This window comes from Phyllobates terribilis, unplaced genomic scaffold (assembly GCF_046119375.1).
Source record: "Phyllobates terribilis strain yellow unplaced genomic scaffold, ASM4611937v1 Scaffold_12__6_contigs__length_324123572, whole genome shotgun sequence".
Taxonomy (NCBI): domain Eukaryota; kingdom Metazoa; phylum Chordata; class Amphibia; order Anura; family Dendrobatidae; genus Phyllobates; species Phyllobates terribilis.
The window spans coordinates 218,317,946-218,341,690 of NW_027362772.1; the positions used below are offsets into that span (position 1 = coordinate 218,317,946).

A 23,745-nucleotide genomic window follows, 5' to 3' on the forward strand; every position below is an offset into this window, starting at 1 on the left:
CTGATCATAGGGGTGCCGGATATCAAATCCCAACTAATCTGGTGTTGACAGCCTATCCTAAGTGATAGACAACAGCTATGAAAGGGATCAAGTAAAATATCAAAACAGATCAAAACAAAATACCAAGGTTCACTAGAAGGGAAGGGGTGCAAAAATGTACAAACAAATGGACGGAAGTTCTCTACTAACAATTTATCTTTTTTAAAACCGTTAATATGGGCATGGAGTGTTAAAATACTACTAATAATGCTGCATATAATAACTAAAAAATAACACTGTGTCCATTTTTGAAACAGTCTAATTTTGTCCTGCACATCTTTTCTATAGCAGGAGTGATTGAAGACCCTTGTGTAGGTGCGGACTGCCCCAACAGAAGCTGTGAAGTGGACAACGGAGGAGAGCTTTGTGGCTGCATGGACCCTCCTGTCTATGGAAATGGTACATCTAACTGCATTACTTTATGTGAACATACAGCTTAAAATCTTAATAAACCAGATGATTAGATTAGTCAAGCCAAGAGATATACACTATTGTGTTCATGTTGACTTATAATTGTATGTGTATTTCTGTGGCTGGTCAAGAATGTCATACTATTTGTATAAAACTGAATGTTGACTTATCTTCGTTTGGAAACAATGAATGTTTGCTAATTATGCTGATTAACGTTTGTGGACCCTGTGGTTTATTGACTCACAAAGCAGGAGGACAAAATATGGAAATTCATTAAATGCTCAAACAATGAGACAAGAGGTTGCCCTTTCCCCCAAACCTGTGAATGTGTACTTGCATGGAGAACTGTGACTATTTTAAGGGATATGTGCTTCTGTAGAAGTGAGACTTGGGACAGAGAATTAAGGAGAAGCAAGAAGACACACAGACTCTCTGAGACCATCAGCTTGGAAGCATTGATTTAACCAGAGACACAGATTTGGATTCTACAAGTTGCTAGCCTAAGAGTATATAGCCCTGACTGGAAAGATACGGATCTGCCCCTTTAACTATCAGAGCGACCATGGATACAATTTGGGGAGACCAGGTTGGGACGATGAAGTGAAATGGCCCCATGAATATGTTGTCTGGGTTTGCTAGGAGGGACCCGCCGGTCGTCTGGCCCCATGGAAAGTCTCAGAGAGGCCTGTACCTCGAGTGTCCTGGCCTTGTACCTTGATGTACTGCTAGCTTCCTAAGCTTGCCGCTAACTTCTCTCTGTGGGGTCCGCCAGAAGCGGGGGGCCACTGGTTGAGGAAGTTGGCCCTGAAAGTCCTAAAGTCGCAGCTGGTCTATCCCAGGTGGGCAGAGCGGAAGGGTGAGACTGTGTAATGTTGTACCATCTTGGGTATTTTGCTGGGACTGTTCTATGTGTTTATTGTTCGCTTTGTTGTTCAATAAAATATTGCCAAGCTGTTTTACCCTCACCCTGTGTTGTCTGAGCAGTGTTACGCCCACGGAAGACCCAGGGTCTTCACATTTTGGTGGCTGCAGTGGGATACTACTCAGCCCAGCAGATCTGGTGGAGCTGCAGGGGACTGGTGTTAGCACACACCATGCAAGTGGCTCCACAACCAGAGAGGTATATAGACAGACCCAGCAGTCCACAGGCGAGGCATACACAGCGGGTTTTAGATGTTACCATGTCCAACCCCACCAGCCCGGCCTTGGGAGGAGGACCAGAGAGGCTATACAGCAGCAACAAGAAACAGCAACTACAGGAGCTGTGCCAGCTTCAACAGATTGAATACCAGACCACTAACACTCAACAGATTTAATTCAGGAACCACAGGATGCAGAGGGTGGCATGTGTGGACACAATGGATACCAGTCTGTTTTCTTAAATTACGTGTGGAGTTTATTCGCAAGGAAGGCATGGAATATTCTCTGAGGAAACTGGATGATGCAAAGTTTTGTTCTCATGAAGGTGAGACCTCTTACATTTCTGTCTGTGCTTAAAGACATGCTGATGGATTGTCTCCTATAAGTGGAGAAGGATCATTGGGATCCTATCATGTCGGGCTAATTAAGATTGGGGGAGCAATGTGATGATACAGGTTAAAATCTTAATAAGCCAGACGATTAGATTAGTCAAGCCAAGAGAAATACACTATTGTGTTCAGGTTGACTTATAATTGGATGTGTATTTCTGTGGCTGGTCAAGAATGTCATACTATTTGTATAAAACTGAATGTTGACTTATCTTCATTTGGAAACAATGAATGTTTGCTAATTATGCTGATTAACATTTATGGACCCTGTGATTTATTGACTCACAAAGCAGGAGGACAAACTATGCAAATTCATTAAACGCTCAAACAATGAGACATGAGGCTGCCCTTTTCCCCAAACCTGTGAATGTGTACAGAGAACTGTTACTATTTTAAGGGACATGTGCTTCTGTAGAAGTGAGACTTGGGACAGAGAATCAAGGAGAAGCAACAGGACACACAGACTATCTGAGACCATCAGCTTGGAAGCATGAATTTAACCAAAAAGACACAGATTTGGATTCTACATGATTCCGGCCTAAGGGTATATTTCCCTGACTGGAAAGATACGGATCTGCTCCATTAACCATCAGAGAGACCATGGAAACATTTTGGGGAGACCAGGTTGGGACGATGAAGTCACCTGGCCTCCTGAATATGTTGTTTGGGGTTGCCAGGAGAAACCGCCGGTCACTTGGCCCCATGGAAATGTGTCACCCCAGGCCTGGATGCCACAAATATTAAAAGCTGTGTCTGAGAGCAGGAGGGAGGTTCCCTGGTCAGGGACCATTAGCATGCAGCACCTCCTGTCCCAGGCCAGTAGGGGGAGCAGGCTGCCCCTATAAAAGCTGGAACTGAGGGCAGGGTTAGAGGGACCAGTACCCACTTCTGAAGCATCCAGAAGGGTTCCCAGAGGAAAGGGACAGGTCAGCAGCAGCTGAGGAGTCCAGGAGGCAGTGGAGGAACAGCAAGCCAGGGACAGAGGCGACGAGAGCTGGTCCTGGCTGAGAGAGAACTACACAACCGAACACTGGGGTCCGAGGCTGTCAGGGTTGCAAGCCCAGCAGCAGATAACCGACCTGCAAGGGATTTTAGGTCCCTTGGCCTGAGAAGCCTGGAGGCTCCGCCACACAGAGGGACTGGTACAGCACGGAGAAGCAACAGGTACCTAAGGCCCGAGTCGCAAGCCATACAGGCATAGTACACGGCCAGCTCAGGGACGTGGGCTATCACACCACGAAAAGGGGGATAGTCAGCAAGGGCAGAGAGAGAACGGTAGGCCTACCCACTCACCCTGACCAGTGGGGCTCGCCCGAATGCTCTCAGACACCCAGGCCCATTCCTACCCTGTACTCCTGTTGGGTCATTAGTACTAACTACAATAAAGACCCTGGACTGTTTGAAGCAGACTCTGAACCCTTATTATTGCGGCCTGCACCATCACCCCCAGCATCCTATTACACTGCCCTGAGGCTACACTCTTCCCGTGGGGAGTTATCCTATCCCTTTGCTGCATACAAACATCAGCCTCAGCGGTCTGCCTTGCAGCGGCGGTCATCCCTGACCGCAATCCACGGGTGGCGTAGTCGGACATTCAAAACCCTACAAATAGACTGCCACAGCATTTGGTCTGACCACCCTGAGCCACGAGATCGGGTTGCCACTACTACCCCCAACATTGCACCGAAGCCCGGTTCCGGGTGCCCCACGGCCCAGGGGGCGAGTCAGCTTTGGCGTAGTCGGCAGGATTGTGACCAACCCGCCACAAACGGGTATTGCGTGCCTGAAAAAGACTTCATACTTACCTGAAAAAGAGGTTTCCCGCCATCTTCAGCCGTTTCCCGCCATCCTCAGCCGTGTTCCCGCCATCGGACGCCATCTTCGGGACGCCGTGCGGGAAGAAGAGGGGCGTGGACGTCCAAACCGCGTGAGACCTGAAGCCCCGCCCTACGCACAGACGCTGCGCAAGGTCCTGGAAGGAGAGAGAGTGATGCTGACGTCATGAGGACGCGACGCAAGGTCCTTGCCCGGAGCAGCACCAGCGGAGCCGCGGCCTACAGTAGAGGATCGTCGGAAGGTAGGCCACGGTTAACTAGGGGGGAGGAAGATGACGGACGCGGAGGGGCCTTCTACCACCAGTGTGGCTGCAGCAGCGGTGATGCCGTTCTCCATACCCTACATCCCCGGAGCAGCCTGGCTGCCCCAATACTCAGGGGAATCCCATACCTTAACTGAGTTTAAGGAAAGACTGCACAGTTTATTTAAAGTTTATCCCATGACAGAAGAACAGAAAGTGAGCTTTCTGACAGGGCAGCTCACCGGTGCAGCCCAGCGGGAAGTGAAATCATGGTCAGATGAGGAGAAAAGGACTGTAAAGGACATTCTGACCCGGCTGCGGAGTACCTTTGATACCCGCACCTCAGCAGAAATCAAAATGCGGTTCTATGGCTGTAAGCAGCGAGCCCAAGATAGTATTAGAGACTATGCCTTGAACCTGCAAGAAGCTCTGGGAGCAATTAAACAAGCTGACCCTGGCAGTGTGCAGGACACCGATAAACTTTTGACTGACCAGTTCATAGAAGGTCTGCTGTCCAGCGCCCACAGAACTCAGCTGCGCCTCATGGCCCTACAGAAGCCCGATTTGACTTTTGCGCAGTTCAAGGATAGGGCCATCCGGGTGCTCCGAGAACCCGCACCAAGTGGCGCTGTAGTTCCCTGGCGCCCTGCCATCACTTACCACCAGGAGGCAGCGCCCTACCCCGCAGACCTTGTGGGGGCTGATGCACAGGCCCTAAATCCATCCCAGCCTGCAAACCTGCACCATCAGGTCCAAGAGCTAACAAAGAGTGTGGCTGCACTGACCAGGACCGTACAGTCGTTGCAGGTGGAACCATCAAGACCAATCAAGCTGGCTTCCAGTCCGGAGGATGTCCCGTGGCGTCGACAGAGGAGGATCCCGTCGTTCAGAGGGAGGCCCGCCGACCGTTACACTGAGGATGGACAGCCGATTTGCCGCCGTTGCAGTCAGCCAGGACACATAGCAAGGTACTGTACTTTAAATGGGTCCGACCTGGGGCAGAGGGCCAACCCCCAGGCATAAGGTCATCAGGCCCGTCTAATTGGCGTGATAAGTACGTGGGGGGACGCCCGGTCTTACCCGTAGTGCTGGACGGTATCCCCATGAGTGCACTGCTGGACACCGGGTCCCAAGTGACTACCATCCCCTACGTACTTTTCAAGCGGTACTGGAGTGACGCGGATATAACTCGTTATCCAGACGATGACTTAAGCATCCTCGCCAGCAATGGCCAACCCGTGCCGCAGGTGGGGTTCAGAGAGATGACCATCAAGATTGGTAAGGTGGAACTGCCGGCACAGGGAGTGATCATTGTGGACATTGACCGTCGTGAAAGTCACCCTAAAATAACCTTGGGTACTAAATGTGATTGAAAACTGTCTTTCAGAAGTAATTGTGATTTTGCAGCAGGTGGTGATGAATGCGAGCTCCAGCCAACAGAGGGTCCTCCAGAAAGAGATAAGAGCCCTGATGAGACGGCAACAGGTAGAACTGTCTGGTGGTGAGATCGGTAGCGTGAGGATGAGCGACCCGTTCCCCATTGCCATGCCTCCCAAAAGTGAAATGATGAACTGGTGTCGGACTGCAATCGGGTTAAGAGGGAGAGAGTACCAAGCCATGGTAGAACCCGTGTACTCAGACAGCAGGCCCACCATTTTGACAGCCAGGGGGGTGGTTGATGTCCGCCATGGAAGGGTGCCCGTCCGGATCTTAAACATCGGGGAAAGGGAAGTACACTTGCCCCGGTACGCTACACTAGCCAAATTGTTTGCAGTCGAACACAATGCTATCAGGGTCGTGGAACCCTTGCCTCCATCTTCCCAGGTGGAGGTTAATGGCTCCCAGAAACACAAGGAGGACTGGTGCCAGAAACTCCACGTGGGTGCTGACGCCACTCCCTCGCACCAAAAACAAGGAGTCTACCGGGTGGTTCAGGAGTACGAGAGAATCTTTAGTAAGCACCCGCTAGACTTCGGCAGGGTGAAAGGGGTAGAACACCACATCCCCACAGGGAGCCACCCACCAATAAAAGAAAGACACAGACCTGTACCCCCTGCACATTATCAGAACGCAAAGGGCATGCTGAGAGAAATGAAAGAAGCTGGGGTCATTAGAGATAGCTGTAGCCCCTGGGCAGCCCCCTTGGTTCTGGTAAAAAAGAAAGACGGTACCATGAGAATGTGCGTGGACTATAGACAAATCAATCGTATCACCCATAAAGACGCGTACCCGTTACCTAGGATAGAGGAGTCTTTAGCAGCTCTAAAATCAGCTAATTTCTTCTCTACTTTGGACCTTACTAGCGGGTACTGGCAGGTTCCTGTGGCAGAGGCTGACAAGGAGAAGACCGCCTTCACCACCCCGATGGGATTGAGCGAATTCAACTGTATGCCCTTCGGGCTCTGCAACACACCAGGGACCTTCCAGAGGCTGATGGAATGCCGTCTAGGGCACCGAAACTTCGAGACGGTCCTACTTTACCTGGACGACGTGATTGTCTATTCGAAGACTTACGAGGACCATCTAAAGCGCCGACGTGTTCGAAGCCCTGGCAGGCTATGGCCTGAAGGTGAAACCCTCAAAGTGTCACCTGTTGAAACCGAAGGTCCAGTACCTAGGACACGTGGTGAGTGCAGAGGGAGTAGTCCCCGACCCCGACAAGGTTACAGCCATCAAGAGCTGGCCAAGCCCCCCTAACATCAAAGAAGTGAGGCAGTTCCTTAGGTTGGTAGGCTACTACCGAAGGTTCATCCCCGGGTTCACAAAGATGGCAGCTCCAATGCAGGACCTCCTGATAGGCCAGTCCAAATCCAGAAGTTACAAGCCACCCTTCAAGTGGGACAAGCTGGAAGAGGAGGCCTTCCGCCAGTTGAAGATGGCCCTCACGGGGGATGAGATCCTGGCCTACCCCGATTATGGCCAGCCTTTTATCCTCCACACAGACGCCAGCAATGTGGGGCTGGGAGCCGTACTGTCATAGAACCAGCAGGGCAGAGAAAGGGTGATCGCGTACGCCAGCCGGAAGCTGAGGCCCACTGAAAGAAACCCGGAGAATTACAGCTCCTTCAAGCTAGAATTCTTGGCAGTGGTGTGGGCCGTCACAGAACAGTTTAAGCATTACCTGGCCTCCGCAAAGTTCACTGTGTACACGGACAACAACCCGCTGACACACCTGGACAATGCAAGACTAGGTGCCCTAGAACAGCGGTGGATGGCCTGGCTATCCAATTATGACTTCACAATTAAATACCGGGCAGGCAGAACTAACGCCAACGCAGACGCTCTATCAAGAATGCCCCACCTACCTGAAGGAGAAGAAGACTCGGAAGAGCTGGAGGAAGTAGAGCTCCCTGCGTTCCACCGGTATGGGGCCACTCAGTATGCTCACCGGGTAAGAGACAAAGACCTAACCACCGTCATGTTCAACCCCTTACCCCACCACGGCTGGGCTGAAACGCAAGATAGTGACCCTGCAATAAGCCTGGTGAAAGACCTGTTAACCCAGGCTGACGCTATCCCTGGCCCGGACGCTCCAGAGGAAGTCAAGCAGATATGGAAGGAGAAAAGCAGGCTATTCCTCTACGAGGGTAAGCTGTGCAGAAGGCTTGTCAACCACCGGACGCACGAGCTGACCTGGCAGATAGTGGTCTCAAGGCGAGATGCAGCGATGGTCCTGGAGGCCTACCATGACAGAGCGGGACACTTCGGGTGGAAGAAACTGGAGTTCCTACTGAGAGAGCGGTTCTACTGGATCGGTAAGAGAGGGGCCATAGAGAAGTGGAGCAGGGACTGCGGCCCATGTCACCTCAGAAGGAAGGACCGTACCAGCCAGCAGACACCCTTGAGGCCCATCATCACCAGGCAGCCTCTTGAGTTGGTAGCTCTGGACCATGTGAAATTGGCTCCAAGCCGGTCAGGCTACGTCTATGCCCTGACAATTGTGGACCATTATTCCCGGTTCCTGGTGGTGGTTCCTGTTAAAGACCTGACAGCCCAAACAGCGGCCAGAGCCTTCCAGCAACACTTCTGCCGTCCACACGGGTATCCGGAACAGGTCTTGACAGATCAAGGTCCAGCGTTTGAGGCGGAAGTCTTCCAGGAGTTCTGCAACCTCTACGGCTGTAGGAAGATTCGGACAACGCCTTACCACCCGCAAACCAATGGGCTGTGTGAGAAAATGAACAATATCGTCATTGATCTCCTCAAGACGTTGCCCCTGGAAGAACGCAGCCTGTGGCCGGAGAAGCTGCCAGACCTGATTGACTTGTACAACCATATCCCGGTGAATGCTACAAATTGCACCCCGGCTTACCAGATGCGAGCAAGACCAGGTAAGCTGCCGATAGACCTGGAGATGGGAGTCCTGAAACCCGAGGACACCTCCCCAGACGCGGACTGGGATGCGGAACGGCGGCTACAGTACAAGAAGGTACAGGAGAGTGTGGAGAGGAGTCTGGCTCAAGCGAGAGAAAAGCAAGAGAGGCTCTTCAACCAACACGCCCCTGCTGGTCCCCTGGAACCTGGTGAGCAGGTCCTGAAGCGGAAGAGAAGGCTTCACAAGCTGGACAACCAGTGGGAGAGAGACCCGTACACAGTACTGCAGTCCGACCACAACAACCCGAAGGTATGTGTGATTACCAAGGATGGAGGAGAAACCACTAGCACCGTCTCCAGAGACCACCTAAAACGGTGCCCTGAGCAGCTACAGGGTCCAAGTGAAGAGCAAGATGACCTTGAACCCGCAGAGGACAAGGAAGAAATGATCAGCACAGTTCTCGGAGAGTTCCCCCGCACCTGGACTCGAATAAACGATGCCATAGTGGTACCCGTCCTACACTTCCTTCAGCCTATCCAGCAAGAGCCTACAGGAGAGCAGGAAGAACAAGAAGAACAAGCAGCCCCAGAGGCAGAAGAACCCTTGCCAGCAGCCCAGAGGGAGTCAACCCTCTGCTGACAGTGAGCCTGCCATGCCTGCGGTAAGCCAAAGAACCCGCAGACAGCTGCCTGCCCTGCCTGTAAACCCAGCTAGTAGCTGTACCCTTAATACTAGTGGGGAAAGCCAGGTTAGACCACCACCAGACAGTGGGTTACGGAGGTCAACCCGGAGCACTAGGGGTCAAATACCAGCTCGCTGGAAGATCTAAATGTATAATGTATATATTTAATGTGTTATGTTTGTACCCTGGTTATTAATAATATTTCTCCAGTTTTCCTAGATATCTGGACTGACAGGTTATGGACAGTGAATAACCGGAACTACCATGTAGATAGTTGCACCTGGTGCCCTCTTTTGAAGTTGGCCACAGAAGAAAAACTTGTCCTGCGTGGCCTCCTTGTGGTCCAAAGTAGGTAGCTCAGCCTTGCCGCCACGCCCAAGGCCAGGAACTTGGGGTTTGTAGGGACAGGTCCCCACATCGCTCAAAAACTTCGCCTTATTGGGTGAAATGGACACCCGGTCACAGACCACACTGTGACCTAAAGAACTCAATATGTGGTGTTGTTTGTTATTTCCTTCCCTGTTGTGTTTATGGTCATGCATTTATACCCTGTATTTGTGTTTCTTGTTTAGTCCCGGAGTACTAAAATTTACTAGGGGGGAATGTGTCACCCCAGGCCTGGATGCCACAAATATTAAAGGCTGTGTCTGAGAGCAGGAGGGAGGTTCCCTGGTCAGGGACCATTAGCATGCAGCACCTCCTGACCTAGGCCAGTAGGGGGAGCAGGCTGCCCCTATAAAAGCTGGAACTGAGGGCAGGGTTAGAGGGACCAGGACCCACTTCTGAAGCATCCAGAAGGGTTCCCAGAGGAAAGGGACAGGTCAGCAGCAGCTGAGGAGTCCAGGAGGCAGTGGAGGAACAGCAAGCCAGGGACAGAGGCGACGAGAGCCGGTCCTGGCTGAGAGAGAACTACACAACCGGACACTGGGGTCCGAGTCTGTCAGGGTTGCAAGCCCGGCAGCAGATAACCGACCTGCGAGGGATTTTAGGTCCCTTGGCCTGAGAAGCCTGGAGGCTCCACCACACAGAGGGACCGGTACAGCACGGAGGTACCTAAGGCCCGAGTCGCAAGCCATACAGGCATAGTATACGGCCAGCTCAGGGACGTGGGCTATCACACCACGAAAAGGGGGATAGTCAGCAAGGGCAGAGAGAGAACGGTAGGCCTACCCACTCACCCTGACCAGTGGGGCTCGCCCGAATGCTCTCAGACACCCAGGCTCATTCCTACCCTGTACTCCTGTTGGATCATTAGTACTAACTACAATAAAGACCCTGGACTGTTTGAAGCAGACTCTGAACCTTATTATTGCGGCCTGCACCATCACCCCCAGCATCCTATTACACTGCCCTGAGGCTACACTCTTCCCGTCGGGAGTTATCCTATCCCTTTGCTGCATCCCAACATCAGCCTCAGCGGTCTGCCTTGCAGCGGCGATCATCCCTGACCGCAATCCACGGGTGGTGTAGTCGGACATTCAAAACCCTACAAATAGACTGCCACAGCATTTGGTCTGACCACCCTGAGCCACGAGATCGGGTTGCCACTACTACCCCCAACATTGCACCGAAGCCTGGTTCCGGGTGCCCCACGGCCCAGGGGGCGAGTCAGAAACTCTTGAAGAGGCCAGGGTGGGACCATCCGGTCTCCTGGCCTTGTACCTCGATGGACTGCTAGCTTCCTAAGCTTGCCGCTACCTTCTCTCTGTAGGGGCCCACCAGAAGCAGGGGCCACTGGTTGAAGTAGTTGGCCCTGGAAGTCCCAAAATCGCAACTGTTCTATCCCAGGCTTGAGAAGCGGAAGGGTGAGACTGTGTAATGTTGTACCATCTTGGGTATTTTCTGAGACTGTTCTATGTGTTTATTGTCCGCTTTGTGGTTCAATAAAGTATTGCCACGCTGTTTTACCCTCACCCTGTGTTGTCTGAGTAGTGTTACGCCCACGGAAGACCACGGGTCTTCACACTTTACTAAGTCTTTACAATGCTCTCGGATCTATCGCTATGTGCTTTTACATCTGCTTACAGTTATTGCATGAGAAAATTTATCGGTTACTTCTAGAAGCTATAAATCAGTCCTGGTCACGTGATGGACACATGAATGGCTGAACGTGATGCGGAAAGAATATTAGAAAGTGGTGTACTGTTAAAGAATGAGAGATGTGATACCCTGTGCTTAGCACTATTTTATGCTTTGTTTCTATGTGCCTTTCTAGACACCCACGACATCATTGATGCCGAAGTTACATGTAAAGCTGCTCAAATGGAAGTATCAATATCAAAATGTAAACTGTTCCAGCTTGGTTTTGAGAGGGAAGGAGTACGGATTAATGACAGACATTGCCCCGGCATTGAGGGAGAAGATTTCATATCGTTCCAAATAAATAACACAAAAGGCAACTGTGGGAATATCGTACAGGTAGAGGAATACCGATCTTCTTGTACAGAAGCCTGATTTATTTCTAAGGTTAAGTGCCCACGATGCAGAAGTGCTCCGGATTTTTCCTGAGCGTTTCTGCATCTTCCTGGCAGAAAAAACACATGCGGATTTTACATGTATTTTTCCTGCCAGGGACAAGCGTAAGTGAAGCGGTTTTCACATGCATTTCCGCATGCGGGTTGTCAAGCGCTTTCCCAGATTAAAAATGGTAAAAATAAAAAAAACATTATACTTACCTTCCGATGGCCCCCGGTCTTTTCTCCACTGCGTCCGGTCTCTTCTACTGCTCTCGGTGGTCTGAAAGGACCTTCCATGACGTCATTTAGTCATGTGACAGGTCACGCGACCCCCGACGTTGGTGGGCGCGTGACCCATCACATGACTAACTGACATCATGGCAGGTCCTTTTAGACCATCGCGAGCCGTAGAAGAGACCGGACGCAGTAGAAAAAAGACCGGGAGCCATCAGAAGGTGAGTACAATTTCCGCAGCAAGTGCACAGCACATGTGGTTTATCATTGGGGAACATGGTAGGCCTTCTACCAAGCGTTTTGTTTTTTTTAAAGCATTTCTGCAGCGAAATTGCCGCTGCGGAAGCACTTAAAAAATTCATAGTGGGCACACAGCCTAAGATTTGCATTAGACTTTTCTACAAACAGCTCGGCTTTTGTACATGGGTTGCATCTGGTGTTGGATCTCATCCCATCTCCGTTTGCAGTGTCCAGACATAACCCATCTACAAAAGCTGAGCTGTTTTTTTAAAAAAGAAAACATCTTTAGGGGATGAACATTCTTACATTTGTTCATTCCCTAAGGGTATGTTCACACGTGGAGTTTTTGCAACACTTTTTTGCTGTTCTTTTTTCTGCTGCAAAAACGCTGCATTTTACAGCAACAGCAAAATGAATGACATTTTAAAAATTCTCATGCACTTGCCTGTTTTTTTTTTCCTTGCAATTTTTGAGCTGCTTGGATTTTTTTGCAATCTGCAGCATGTCAATTCTTTCAGCGTTTTCTAAATAATGGGAAAAATAATGCAGAAAAATGCACCCAAAATACAGCAAAAATATGCATAATTTACACAGTGTTTTTTCTGCCAAAACTGTTTTTTGCTACAAAAAGACCACATGTGAACATACACGTAATGCTATAATTGAGTGATTCATATAATGGTTGGTGTGAATTTACACCTGTGCATTCTGTCACTAATAAAGCTGGAGTTACACAGAGACTTTAGCCACAAAATACGAGACCAAAGATTGCACTTTGCCACTGAATCATAGGCAATCAGAGAGGAAGCCACAGGGCAAACAGGAACTGCATGCCATAATCCATAAATATTTCCTATGACAGCTCTGATCTCTCTGTCCTAATCTTGGCCAAAAAATGTTAATATGATCTGTTGTTGCATTAAATGGTATCAGGAAGAATTGGGCTTTTTATGCTTTACCTTACAGTCTAATGGCACTCATATAATGTACAAAAACACTGTCTGGATAGAGAGTGCAAACAACACCGGTAACATCATCACACGGGACCGGACTATCAATGTGGAGTTCTCATGTGCATACGAATTAGACATCAAAATTTCTCTGGATTCTGTCATTAGACCTATGCTTAGGTAAGTCCTTATACCACAGGTAATCTTTACAAATGCATACTGAATGTGGCTTATTGTCATGTAAATATACATGTTTTTGGCCATTATTGCACCTTAAAATTTGTCACAGTAAAAATAAATGAATGACTACATTTTGATTTTTCAAAGGAGTTAATCAGCACAAATGACTGTTCAAACCAAGCACAGCACCTTGTAGGACACATAACTCTAGAAAAAATGGTGCTTTTAGTGTCACTCATATATATATTCAAATCTGATACTGAGGCACTCTGTGCACCTTGGGCATGGCCGAGGAGTGTCCACCAACTAGTTGAGGAACATTTCACTGTCAACAAAGGCACGGCTCATACATAGTTTGGTCTTTTCTGTATTAACATTTGGATGCGAAACCTGGACGATAAAGAAACAAGACAGAAGAATAATCGATGCCTTCGAAATGTGGTGCTGGAGAAGAATGTTATCAATATCATGGATGGCAAGAAGAAGCAACAAATTAAGCCAGACATGTCACAAGAAGCAAGGATCACCAAGCTATGACTTGTCTACTTTGGAGACATCATACGAAGAGAGTGATCACTGGAGAAGGACATCATGGTCGGAAGAATAGAAGGAACAAGGTGAAGAGGAAGATCAGCAACCCTATGGTTTGATACTATCAAGATAACGGTGGAGAAGACCCCTGGTGGACCTATCTAGGCTTGCACAAGATCAATCTTCCTACAAATCGATCATCCATCAAGTCTCGATGGCTCAGGATCGAGCAGAAGGCCGTTAAAAAAGAAAAAGTTTTCCATGTATAGGCTTTCACAAGAGACAGTGAAAGAGTCCCAGGAACCGCTTTTCAACTCATCAACACTAGCAGCTTGTGTGGCTAAAACGTGCTATCATGGCGTGCGGCATCTCTGGACTTGTCTCCCATTGTGCACATCTAGGACGTCATTGATTGGCAATTACAAAGGGAGCTGCCATCAGCGGATCTTGATGATTTGCTCCAGTGCATTCAGAGCAGCAAAACTTTCCTCAGGCAACCATTAATAATCTCATTTATAGCAGCCAAGATGTGAAAATTCATGGATTTCTCCATGTGACGCTCATACTCGATACTGAATAAATAGGGATGTTTTTAAAATTTTGTTTCCATTTTTTCATCATTTTCAGATTAGTAACATGTCTATTGATCCTGTGACTCCCATAATCTCATGAGTTTTGCTTCTTGGTATTGTGATCTCAATGTTGAGGAATGCATAATTGTTGGCTATTGTGGAATGAATGGAATGATTTGTATTATATTTCACATGAATGGGAATGAAAAAAAAACAGTTTAGATGTCTTGAGTGAATATGTCATATGTAAACATTAATCAATTAATTTAATCTCCTTTTCAGTGTAATAAACCTGACAGTCCCCACTCAAGAAGGAAGTTTTACTACCAAGATGGCGCTATATAAAAATGCCTCATATAAGCATCCATATCGTCAGGGGGAAGTGGTGCTGACAACTCGAGATGTCCTCTTTGTTGGTGTCTTTGTGGTTGGCGCGGACTCTACTCATCTTATATTGATTCTAAATAAATGCTACGCGACTCCATCCAGAGACAGTAATGACAAGCTGCGCTACTTCATCATTGAGGGAGGGTCAGTACATGATGTACATGGTGTTCGGAATATCAGAATGTTGGGAAAATACTTAGAAGGGGTTGGCTACTTTAGTTTATTTTTACAATTGTGTTGGGTACATGATTTTGTGGAAAGTGTTAGAGGTTCTCCTCCTGCTTTCCTTACTGTGGCTTTCTTCACAGACTTCACAGCTCTCCGATTCTCAAAATTGCTGCTGATGGAGGAGCATGTGACCTGTACAAAAGTCAGATGAAGCAACTAACTCTTTACAGGGAATCTGTCAGCAGGTTTTACTGTGTACCCGGCAGCCGCTATAAGGGGAATTCTCATTGTTGGGAACCTATCTAATGTGAATCCTCTCAGGCTGAAACCTACATTTATGTGGGAAGGCTCCTTATCGCGGTTGCCGTGTACAGATGAATTGGCCAATTTATGCACTAAGTATTCTCAATTTTTCTTATTTTCTGCAGCAGTAATGCTATTCATATTTCATGTTCACATGCTTAGCGTTACAGAGTGCTACTTTATTTGTTAGTTGTATATGGAGATGGCTACTCTTAGTAAGCACCTGTACACTCCTGTTTTTTCTTTGGAAGTGACAGACAGTCTTTTGATATAGTGCTGTTTCTTGTCATTGCGATGATGATGTCATAATGCTTTCATGGTGACAGTGATGTCATAGTGTTGTGTGTTGTCATGGTTACGATGATGTCATAGTGTTGACATGAAGAGTATGATGTCATAGTGGCGTCATGGTGACAGTGATGTCAGTGTTGTCATGGCAACGATGATGTCATAGTGTCGTACGATGTCATGGTAACGATGATGGCATAGTGTTGTCATGGTGATGATTATGTCATAGTGTTTTCATGGTGACGATTATGTTATAGTGTCGTGTGTTGTCATGGCGACGATGTTATAATGTCGTCATGGCGACAATGATGTCATAGTGTTGTGTGTTATCATGGTGGCGATGATGTCATAGTGTTATCGTGGCGACGATGATGGCATAGTGTAGTGTTGTGTGTCATCATGGTGACGATGATGTCATAGTGTTATCGTGGCGACGATGATGGCATAGTGTTGTCATGGTGACAATGACGTCATAGCGTTGTCATGGAAACAATGATGTCATAGTGTCGTGTTGCCATTGCGACGATGATCTCATAGTGTTGTCATGGCAATGAATATGTCACAGTGTTGTGATGGCGACGATGATGTCATGGTGTTGTTATGGCGATGATGATGTTATAGTGTTGTCATGGCATCAATGATGTCATAGTCTTGCCATGGTGACGATAATGTCACAGTGTTGTCATGGCAACGATGATGTCATAGTGTCATGTGTTCTCATGGTGACGGTGATTTCATAATGCTGTAATGGAGACAATGATGTCATAGTGTTGTTATGGCGATAATGATGTTACAGTGTTGTCATAGCGACAGTGATGTACTTGTGTTGTCATGGTAACAATGACGTCAAAGTGCTTTCATGGCTACGATGATGTCATAGTGCTGTTATGGTTACGATGTTGTCATAGTGTTGTCAAGGTGATGATGATGTCACTGTTCTGTCATGGCGACAATAAAGTCAGTGTCGTGTGTTGTCATGGTTACGATTATGTCTTTATGTCATAGTGTTGTCATGGCTACGATGATTTAACCCCTTCACTCCCGGGCCATTTTCCATTTTTGCGCTTTCGCTTTTTGCTCCCCTTCTTCCCAGAGCCATCATTTTTTTATGTTTTGGTCAATATGGCTGTGAGTTGTTTTTTTTTTAGGGACTTTTGAATGACACCATTGGTTTTATCATATTGTATACTGGAAAATGGGAAACAAATTCCAAGTGCAGTGAAATTGCAAAAAAGGTGCAATACCACAGTTGTTTTTTTTGTTTTGTTTTTTACCATGTTCACTAAATGCTAAAACTGACCTTTCATTATGATTCTTCAGGTCATTATGAGTTCATAGATACCAAACATGTATAGGTTCTATTTTATTTAAGTAGTAAAAACAATCCAAAGTTTGTTAAAACCCGTAGCGTCTCCATTTTTCAGGATCTGGGGCTGGGTGAGGGCTTATTTTTTGCACGCTGAGCTGACATTTTTATTGATACCAATTTCATTTTATAGGATGAAAAAATCTCTAACTCTCGCTCTAGAATATAAATGCATACATTGTACATAGCAGTGTATTTCTATCAGTATAATATGCCTGTGGAGTCAGAGTCTGCAATACAGATCAAGTACACAAAAAGAGTTACATTTTTGTAATTGCTTATTATTTTTACTACTTTTATAGGAACAAAAAAAAATCTTTTTCTTCACCTCAGTATGCAGGGACCATAGAAATACATTGTTATACACAATGTATTTCTATGGACATATATAATTAAAATTTTTGTGGGATGTGGCTCCTAGATAGAGCAACAGCCTGAGAACATGGAGATGCAAGTTTGAGTCCTGGGGAAACCTGATCACAGGATGGAGAGGAAGTGAATAATACAATTTATGCGCTGATCAGACAGCAGCCCCGCCCCTGGAGAGGAGGAGCTACATAGCGATGAAGACCTCGAAGTGAAGAGAGGTGAGTATAGAAGCCGGGACAAAAGCTCTGACGTTGCGGGATTGAGCCCTCAAAGCAGGACAGTCCAGCTGAATCCGGAATCGTTAAGAGCTATGGATTTAGGATTATGTCATTTTGCCCAGACAAATATCTTGATTTTCTCATGTCGTTCATAACATTGTCCTTTATTGTTACTTCATTATTTTATATGAGATTATATTATTCTCATTTTTATTAGGTGTCCGAATATCAAAGACAACACCATTGGAATAGAAGAGAATGGGATTTCTCTAACCTGTCGCTTTCATGTCACAGTATTTAAATTCATAGGGGATTATGATGAAGTTCATCTCCATTGTGCGGTGTCTTTGTGCGACTCCGAAAAATACTCCTGTAAAATTGTAAGTACAAAGCTTCTGTGGAAATATTACTGGTAAAAGGATACCCCTCCGACCAATCAAAGCTGACTAAATGGACCCGCGTGTAATGTATGGTGACTCTGGGGGTCTCTACTCCTTTTTTACGTAGCTTTCAGGGGGAGCCTGAGGCTTGCTTTCTTTTCTCACTGTGCCTAACTGTTGTTTTAATTTTTATTTCACAAATCAATAGTACACATGAAAATAAGAAACTTTGTAATATATCTTATCAGGGAAAAATCGGCTTCTTTCTCGTCCTGGACTGATCATTCATTCTCAATGGGAAAAATCTGTATTCAGTGGAGACAGATTTCCTCATCACTGAGATAGGTGATGACAGTTGGTGCTTTTAAAATTTTATGGAGAGGGGAGGAGCTAGAGGCAGACAAGGACATTGTGCTGCAGGTTCTACTGAAATGACAGTTATGGTTCTCCATAGACCTTTATGAGCACCAACTGTCGTCTCCTATCTCATCCTGCCCATGAATTGAAAATGAATGACCAGTCTGGAAGGAGAAAGAAGCAGATTTCTCTGATAGGATATAGTAAAAAAGTTTTTTTATTTTCATGTCCACTATTGATTTATGAAAGAAAAAAATAACGGTTACTTTTTAAATACGGAGATTGTCCAGGATGTAAAAAAAAAAGAAAAAGCTGGTAAAAAAAATGAACAATACTGATCTGTTCAAACCTCTTTGATGTACAATTTCCAACAACTTATTTAAAAATTACATTTATTGAAATAAGCACTGTATATGTTTTTACCACCTATTAAAATAAACGCTTTGGCCATCCTGGGCTTAGCCCCTCTTTAGACGCCCCATAGAAGCCAAAAGGCAATCCATATGTACAGTACACAGCGTGATTCCATTTAAAAATGTAACTATTATATGTTTTATTTCATTTTTTTACTAATACAATCCAGCATTGGAGTGCAACCAAGAGATCTTTTCTAATTCCCCTATTATGTTATACAATAACAAAGAACAGAGCTTTTAGCTAAAAAATATTTTTATTAGAATAACATGTGTAAAGAATTATTTAAGAAACCAAAAAACATGAAAACCAGAACATTGGCAACCATGTGGTGCATGTGGCAATATAAGATATTTACAATTTATGTAAATATATTAAACTCCTAATAATAGACCCAATTGTCAGAAGCTACATTTTAGGGCTCCCTCACAGGAGCGTATAAGACAGCCAAGTACTATGCGATATAACATCACATAGCACTTTGACCAGAGTTATACTACGGGGCAGCTCAGATCTGCGATTATTTTCTCATGCCGATACAGCATGAGAAAACAATCGCAGCATGCAGCGAGAATCGGATCGCACTCACCTGTACAAGTCTATGGGTGCGTGTGAAACAGCGGACTGCACTCGGATGTCATCCGAGTGCAGTGCGATTACCAAGGATGCTGACAATGGAAGAGATGGAGAAATTACTTTCTCCGACTCCTCCACACCTGTGCTGCGAAAGGATTGGAGCACAGAGCACTGACACTCAGCTTATACCCGTAGCAAAGTTTGAGCCGAGTGTCATTAGCATATCTCATCCGATGCTCTCGCATTGGTGTACCCAGCCATTCAGATGCATATGGCAAAGATGCTCTTACCCATAATATAATGCACAATGGAGGGTTACCACAGAGACATATTCCCCAACGCGTGTTTCGCGTGAATTGGTCTTGCTTCCTCAGGGGGTATGAAATTAAGAAATCATTTCTAATTCCCCTACTATATACTTATACAAATGTATAAATGCTCATGTAATTCTATATTTTTACACTTTGGCAGAATTGTCCACAGAATTCCAGGAGTGCCAATGATCATGTGCAAGACTCCAAGGAGCAAATCATTTCTGTTGGCCCTATTAGAAGAAAACGTCAGTATTTTCTATGATTGCTTTTCACTCTGTGCTGCTTTTCTGTTCTCCCTCTTCTTTACTTTTCTTTTCTTAATACAGATGTGCAATTACCTTGTATTTAGCACCAAAGAAGTTTTGATGCATCTACTGTAGTTACAAAGAAAGTTTAGTTGAAGTTTCTTTGTTTCCTTGTTTTTTATTTCTGTTTACTCCTTGTGTTCTACTTGAGAATAGGACTTGTACAATATTCATTTGCATTCAGGAGAGTCTACAAAGTAGATATCCTCTTATTACCTCTTAGGTTTGGACTGGTGTGAGGAAAATGGAGGGTGTGAGCAAATCTGTACAAGTAGACTGGACGGACCAATTTGTAGTTGTGTGACTGGGACCCTTCAGGAAGATGGAAGAAGTTGCCGAGGTAAGGCAAATCCTTGCTAAGTATGAAAGAAACAATTTACCTGGGTGTCTTAAGGTAAAAAAAAATCTGTTTTTGAAACTTCATTCATATCTGCATCGTAACAACCTGTCCAGATTCCATCAGATGTGACAGAAAGCATTATATTTTTCCATAAAAGCAATGCATGCCTCAGAGGAATCTGGTGAACACCACTGGAAGCCAGTGCACATTGGTATCAGTCATATAACTAATCCGGCTATGCATTTTGGTTTTTGTAATAAATGGAAACCATGACACAAATGTGAACAGAGCCTTATATATAGAATATTTAGTAGCAGGTCATTTTCATAGTATTGTATTAATTTATTTACATTGAAATACATGGGCAATGTCTGTTCTTAAAATGATCAATCAGCAGCCCACATAGCATACAGACAGTCAAGACAGCTGCAATGTTGCCCATTGAAAGAAGACAGGACCCAGCTCCGGCCAGCCTCCACCACGGCTTCTTCTGCAATGTAAAGATGATCACGGTTTCCCTTATTCTCAGACTTCACATTTTTAGGAAAATCAAAAACAGGTGAGAGGAATGGCATGTCAAAATGCCTCAGCTCACACAGATGACCTCAAGCTTTAGCTGGAAGACGGATTTAAGAAATCTTGTATGTGTCAATGTATCTGAAAATATCTTGGTAATGGTTTCATTATTTTTTCCCAACATATTGCAATATTTTAGGAAAAATGTCTATTTTTGTTCTTAAAAAAAGAGCAAGAGAAGTTTAAAGAATGGGAACTATTAGACTGGTGTTAGTCGATTTGCAAGTCTTAGTCCATCAGCCCCAACAGTGGTCTGTGGCCATTGGATGGGAGAGGGAGAACCGCTTCTTACCCCACACCATCTGCAGCTCATCACCTGGTGTGATGTCATTGTTGCAGTATGATGCATATGTGATGTCACAGCAGGTCAGCAAATAGAGAAAAAGAGCTGCTCCCATGCAGTGGCTACCGACCACTGTCATGGCCAATGGACTGGGACATGCGAATTGCTTCACTCTATTGACAATATTATTATATAGAATGAAATATTTATGGTGCAAAAACTGTTAAAAGACAAGTAATAAAATGCATGTACTGTATATATACAGTACACTACTAAAAAATGGGAACACTTAAATCACACATCCAATCTGATGAGCAAGATTGAAATTGAAAATCTTTACTGATTAAAATTTTCATATGTTGAGAAAAAAATAGTTTTCAGCAGTAAATGGAAACTGATTAAAACAGGATTCCAAATCAGCCCAAAATCCAAGTAAAGCAATTTAAACGTCAGATCCAATTTGTGTGAGTTTTATAATGACCAGGGGCGTAACCATCACAGGGGTCGCAATCGGGCCCGTGAGGGAGGGGAACTTGCTGACGTCAGCAGCACAAACTTCAACTGGATGTGCATCCTTGGACACACATTCAGCTGAAGGACCCGCCAGGTCTGTGCGCTGCAATACACACTGCCCTCCATTCAGAAGCCAGCAGCAGACGTCGGTGTGCACGTGACTGGGGGTGCATGGCAGTGATGCCATTTGCTCCCGTGGCTCACTCTTCAATGGCTGGGCCCAGGATGGCGGACATTACTACATAATGGGGGAGGGGGCAACGTCTATGTCCTTATAGGATTTAGAAACTTGAAGGGCCCTTACATCCGACCAACATGCGCGGGGGGGGCAGGTTAAAATTTTGCACCGGAGCCCATCCGACTGTAGTTATGCCACTGATAATAACAACTCACAAGACTCAGTAGTGCACAGTAGTGTGTATGCCCACCCTCACATGCCTATATGCACTCACAAAATGGTCTAGGCATGCTCATTATGAGACAGAAGATCCTAAGCTGAGGGATCTCTGCAAAAAATGGGTGAGCCGCTAGTCGCAGCACCACCGCCACTGGAGGAAGCAGAGGCTGTAATAGAATATACGTCACATTGTTTGTCTCAGTCACAGCAGGATGATGTAGCATCTGACAGTGACACCATCAGCCTGAGTCAGTATTCTGCTCAGTCTCCCTCTTCTTCCATAACACTTAGTGTTTTACATTGAAGAATTTCCATTCCACTAATAACACCTATTTATGCTCTACAATTAGTCCCCTAATCCACAGCACTTCAGAGACTAGGTAGGATACTTCACCAGAATAACTTCTTGCAGTTGATTTATTGGAAGAAATGAACAGTCAACCAACCTTTGTGCTCAGAAGAAGTGGGGTTCGGTGGCATGGTTGACCCAACTCTTACGTCAAGCGGTGTTGCTGGCTCTGCAAGCCATTGTGATAGGGATACTAGCAGTGGAAGTAGCACTCTGAGCCAGGGCAAATCTTGAGGTGGGATCAGGTGAGGTGGGGGAGTAGAGAAGCAAGGAGCTTAGGCCATGTTCCACACAGTGACAAATGTCAGCTAAGTCATGGATAATGCTGATGATTATTGAGAAGGAAATCAGGGTGCCAAGGGGGTAATGTAATCAGAGGGTGGTAGAGCATTAAAGAGAAGAGCCAATGTCTGGCAAAAATATCTTCTGGGGAAGATTAGCCTTTTGTGCTATAAGCTCGGTAACAGGCAATGTTGTGAGTGACGTTGGTGTAAGAGGCTCAACAGTGCCTAAAAGCTCTGGTTGTGGTTGTGATGGTGGCAATTCCTAAGTATCGGCATCTCAGGTGTAGGAAATCTTTTTCATGTTTCCAGAGAACCACTCTATTTCATTATGCAGGCTATGCTGTTGGAAAATAATCCATGTATATCCTGTCACACATCGAATAGGAACTATATCACTCCATCAGGACATGAAACGGCATCACCTGCTCATGTGGAGAAAAGAAACTGACCAGCAAGATGGGCAATAAAATTCTGTGAATTACCTGTGAAATCACAATGTTTATCACCCACCTAGATGAATTAATTTACTGTAGGAATGTAGTTTGTGAATTTGGATGATTTTTGGGGGGGTTCTTCTTTACTAGCACCTCAGGGCTCTTCTAATGTGACATGGCATCCATAAACCATCCCAGTAAAATCTGCAGTCTAGAAGACACTCGTTCCCTTCTGAGTTCTGCAGTGTGCCCAATAAGTAGTTTCCGACCACTGGGGGTATCTTGCCGCACTTAGAAGGAATTGCATTACAAATTTTGGTGTCCATCTTTTCTTGTTATACCTTGTGAAAATAAAAAAATTAGGGATAAACCAACATTTTAGTGTAAAAAAAATAATTTTTAGTTCTCATGTATCAATGTTATAAAATTTTGCAAAGTACTTGTGGGATCAAAAAGCTCAATATACCACCAGATGAATTCCTTACAGGCGTTATTTTCTAAAATAGGGTTAACTTGTGGGGTTTTCTCCTGTTTTAACACTTCAGAGTCTCTGCCAGTGTAACTTACCATCCACAATCTATTCCAGACAAATTTGCAAAAGTCAAATGGTGCTCCTTCCCTTCCGAGCCCTGCCGTGTGTCCAAACAGTAGTTTATGACCGCATATGGGGTATTGCTGTGTTCAAGAGAAATTTCGTAACAAATTGTGGGGTTTATTTTCTCCTATTACTCCTTGTGAAAACAAAATCATTGAAGCTAAAATAATACTTTAATGGAAAAAAATAAATTTTAACATTTTTAATTCCACATTGCGCTAAAGAGTCCACTACTTTTACACTGATGACCTATCGTTAGTAGACGGAGCAGCTCGGCAAGTGAGTACTTCCGTCCAGCGGCCACCGCCGACAC

At 45.7% G+C, this 23,745-nt stretch overlaps 1 protein-coding gene across 1 annotated transcript in view; it reads left to right on the forward strand.

Annotated features, from left to right (window-relative positions):
• TECTA (tectorin alpha) overlaps window positions 1-23,745 on the forward strand; it is a 171,274-nt gene that overhangs the window by 135,561 nt on the left and 11,968 nt on the right. Inside the window, exons 16-22 of the mRNA XM_073656655.1 lie at window positions 328-438; window positions 11,269-11,471; window positions 12,950-13,113; window positions 14,499-14,747; window positions 17,533-17,695; window positions 19,514-19,601; window positions 19,885-20,001. Coding sequence (XP_073512756.1) covers window positions 328-438; window positions 11,269-11,471; window positions 12,950-13,113; window positions 14,499-14,747; window positions 17,533-17,695; window positions 19,514-19,601; window positions 19,885-20,001 — 1,095 coding nt within the window. The remainder of the gene's footprint in view (window positions 1-327; window positions 439-11,268; window positions 11,472-12,949; window positions 13,114-14,498; window positions 14,748-17,532; window positions 17,696-19,513; window positions 19,602-19,884; window positions 20,002-23,745) is intronic.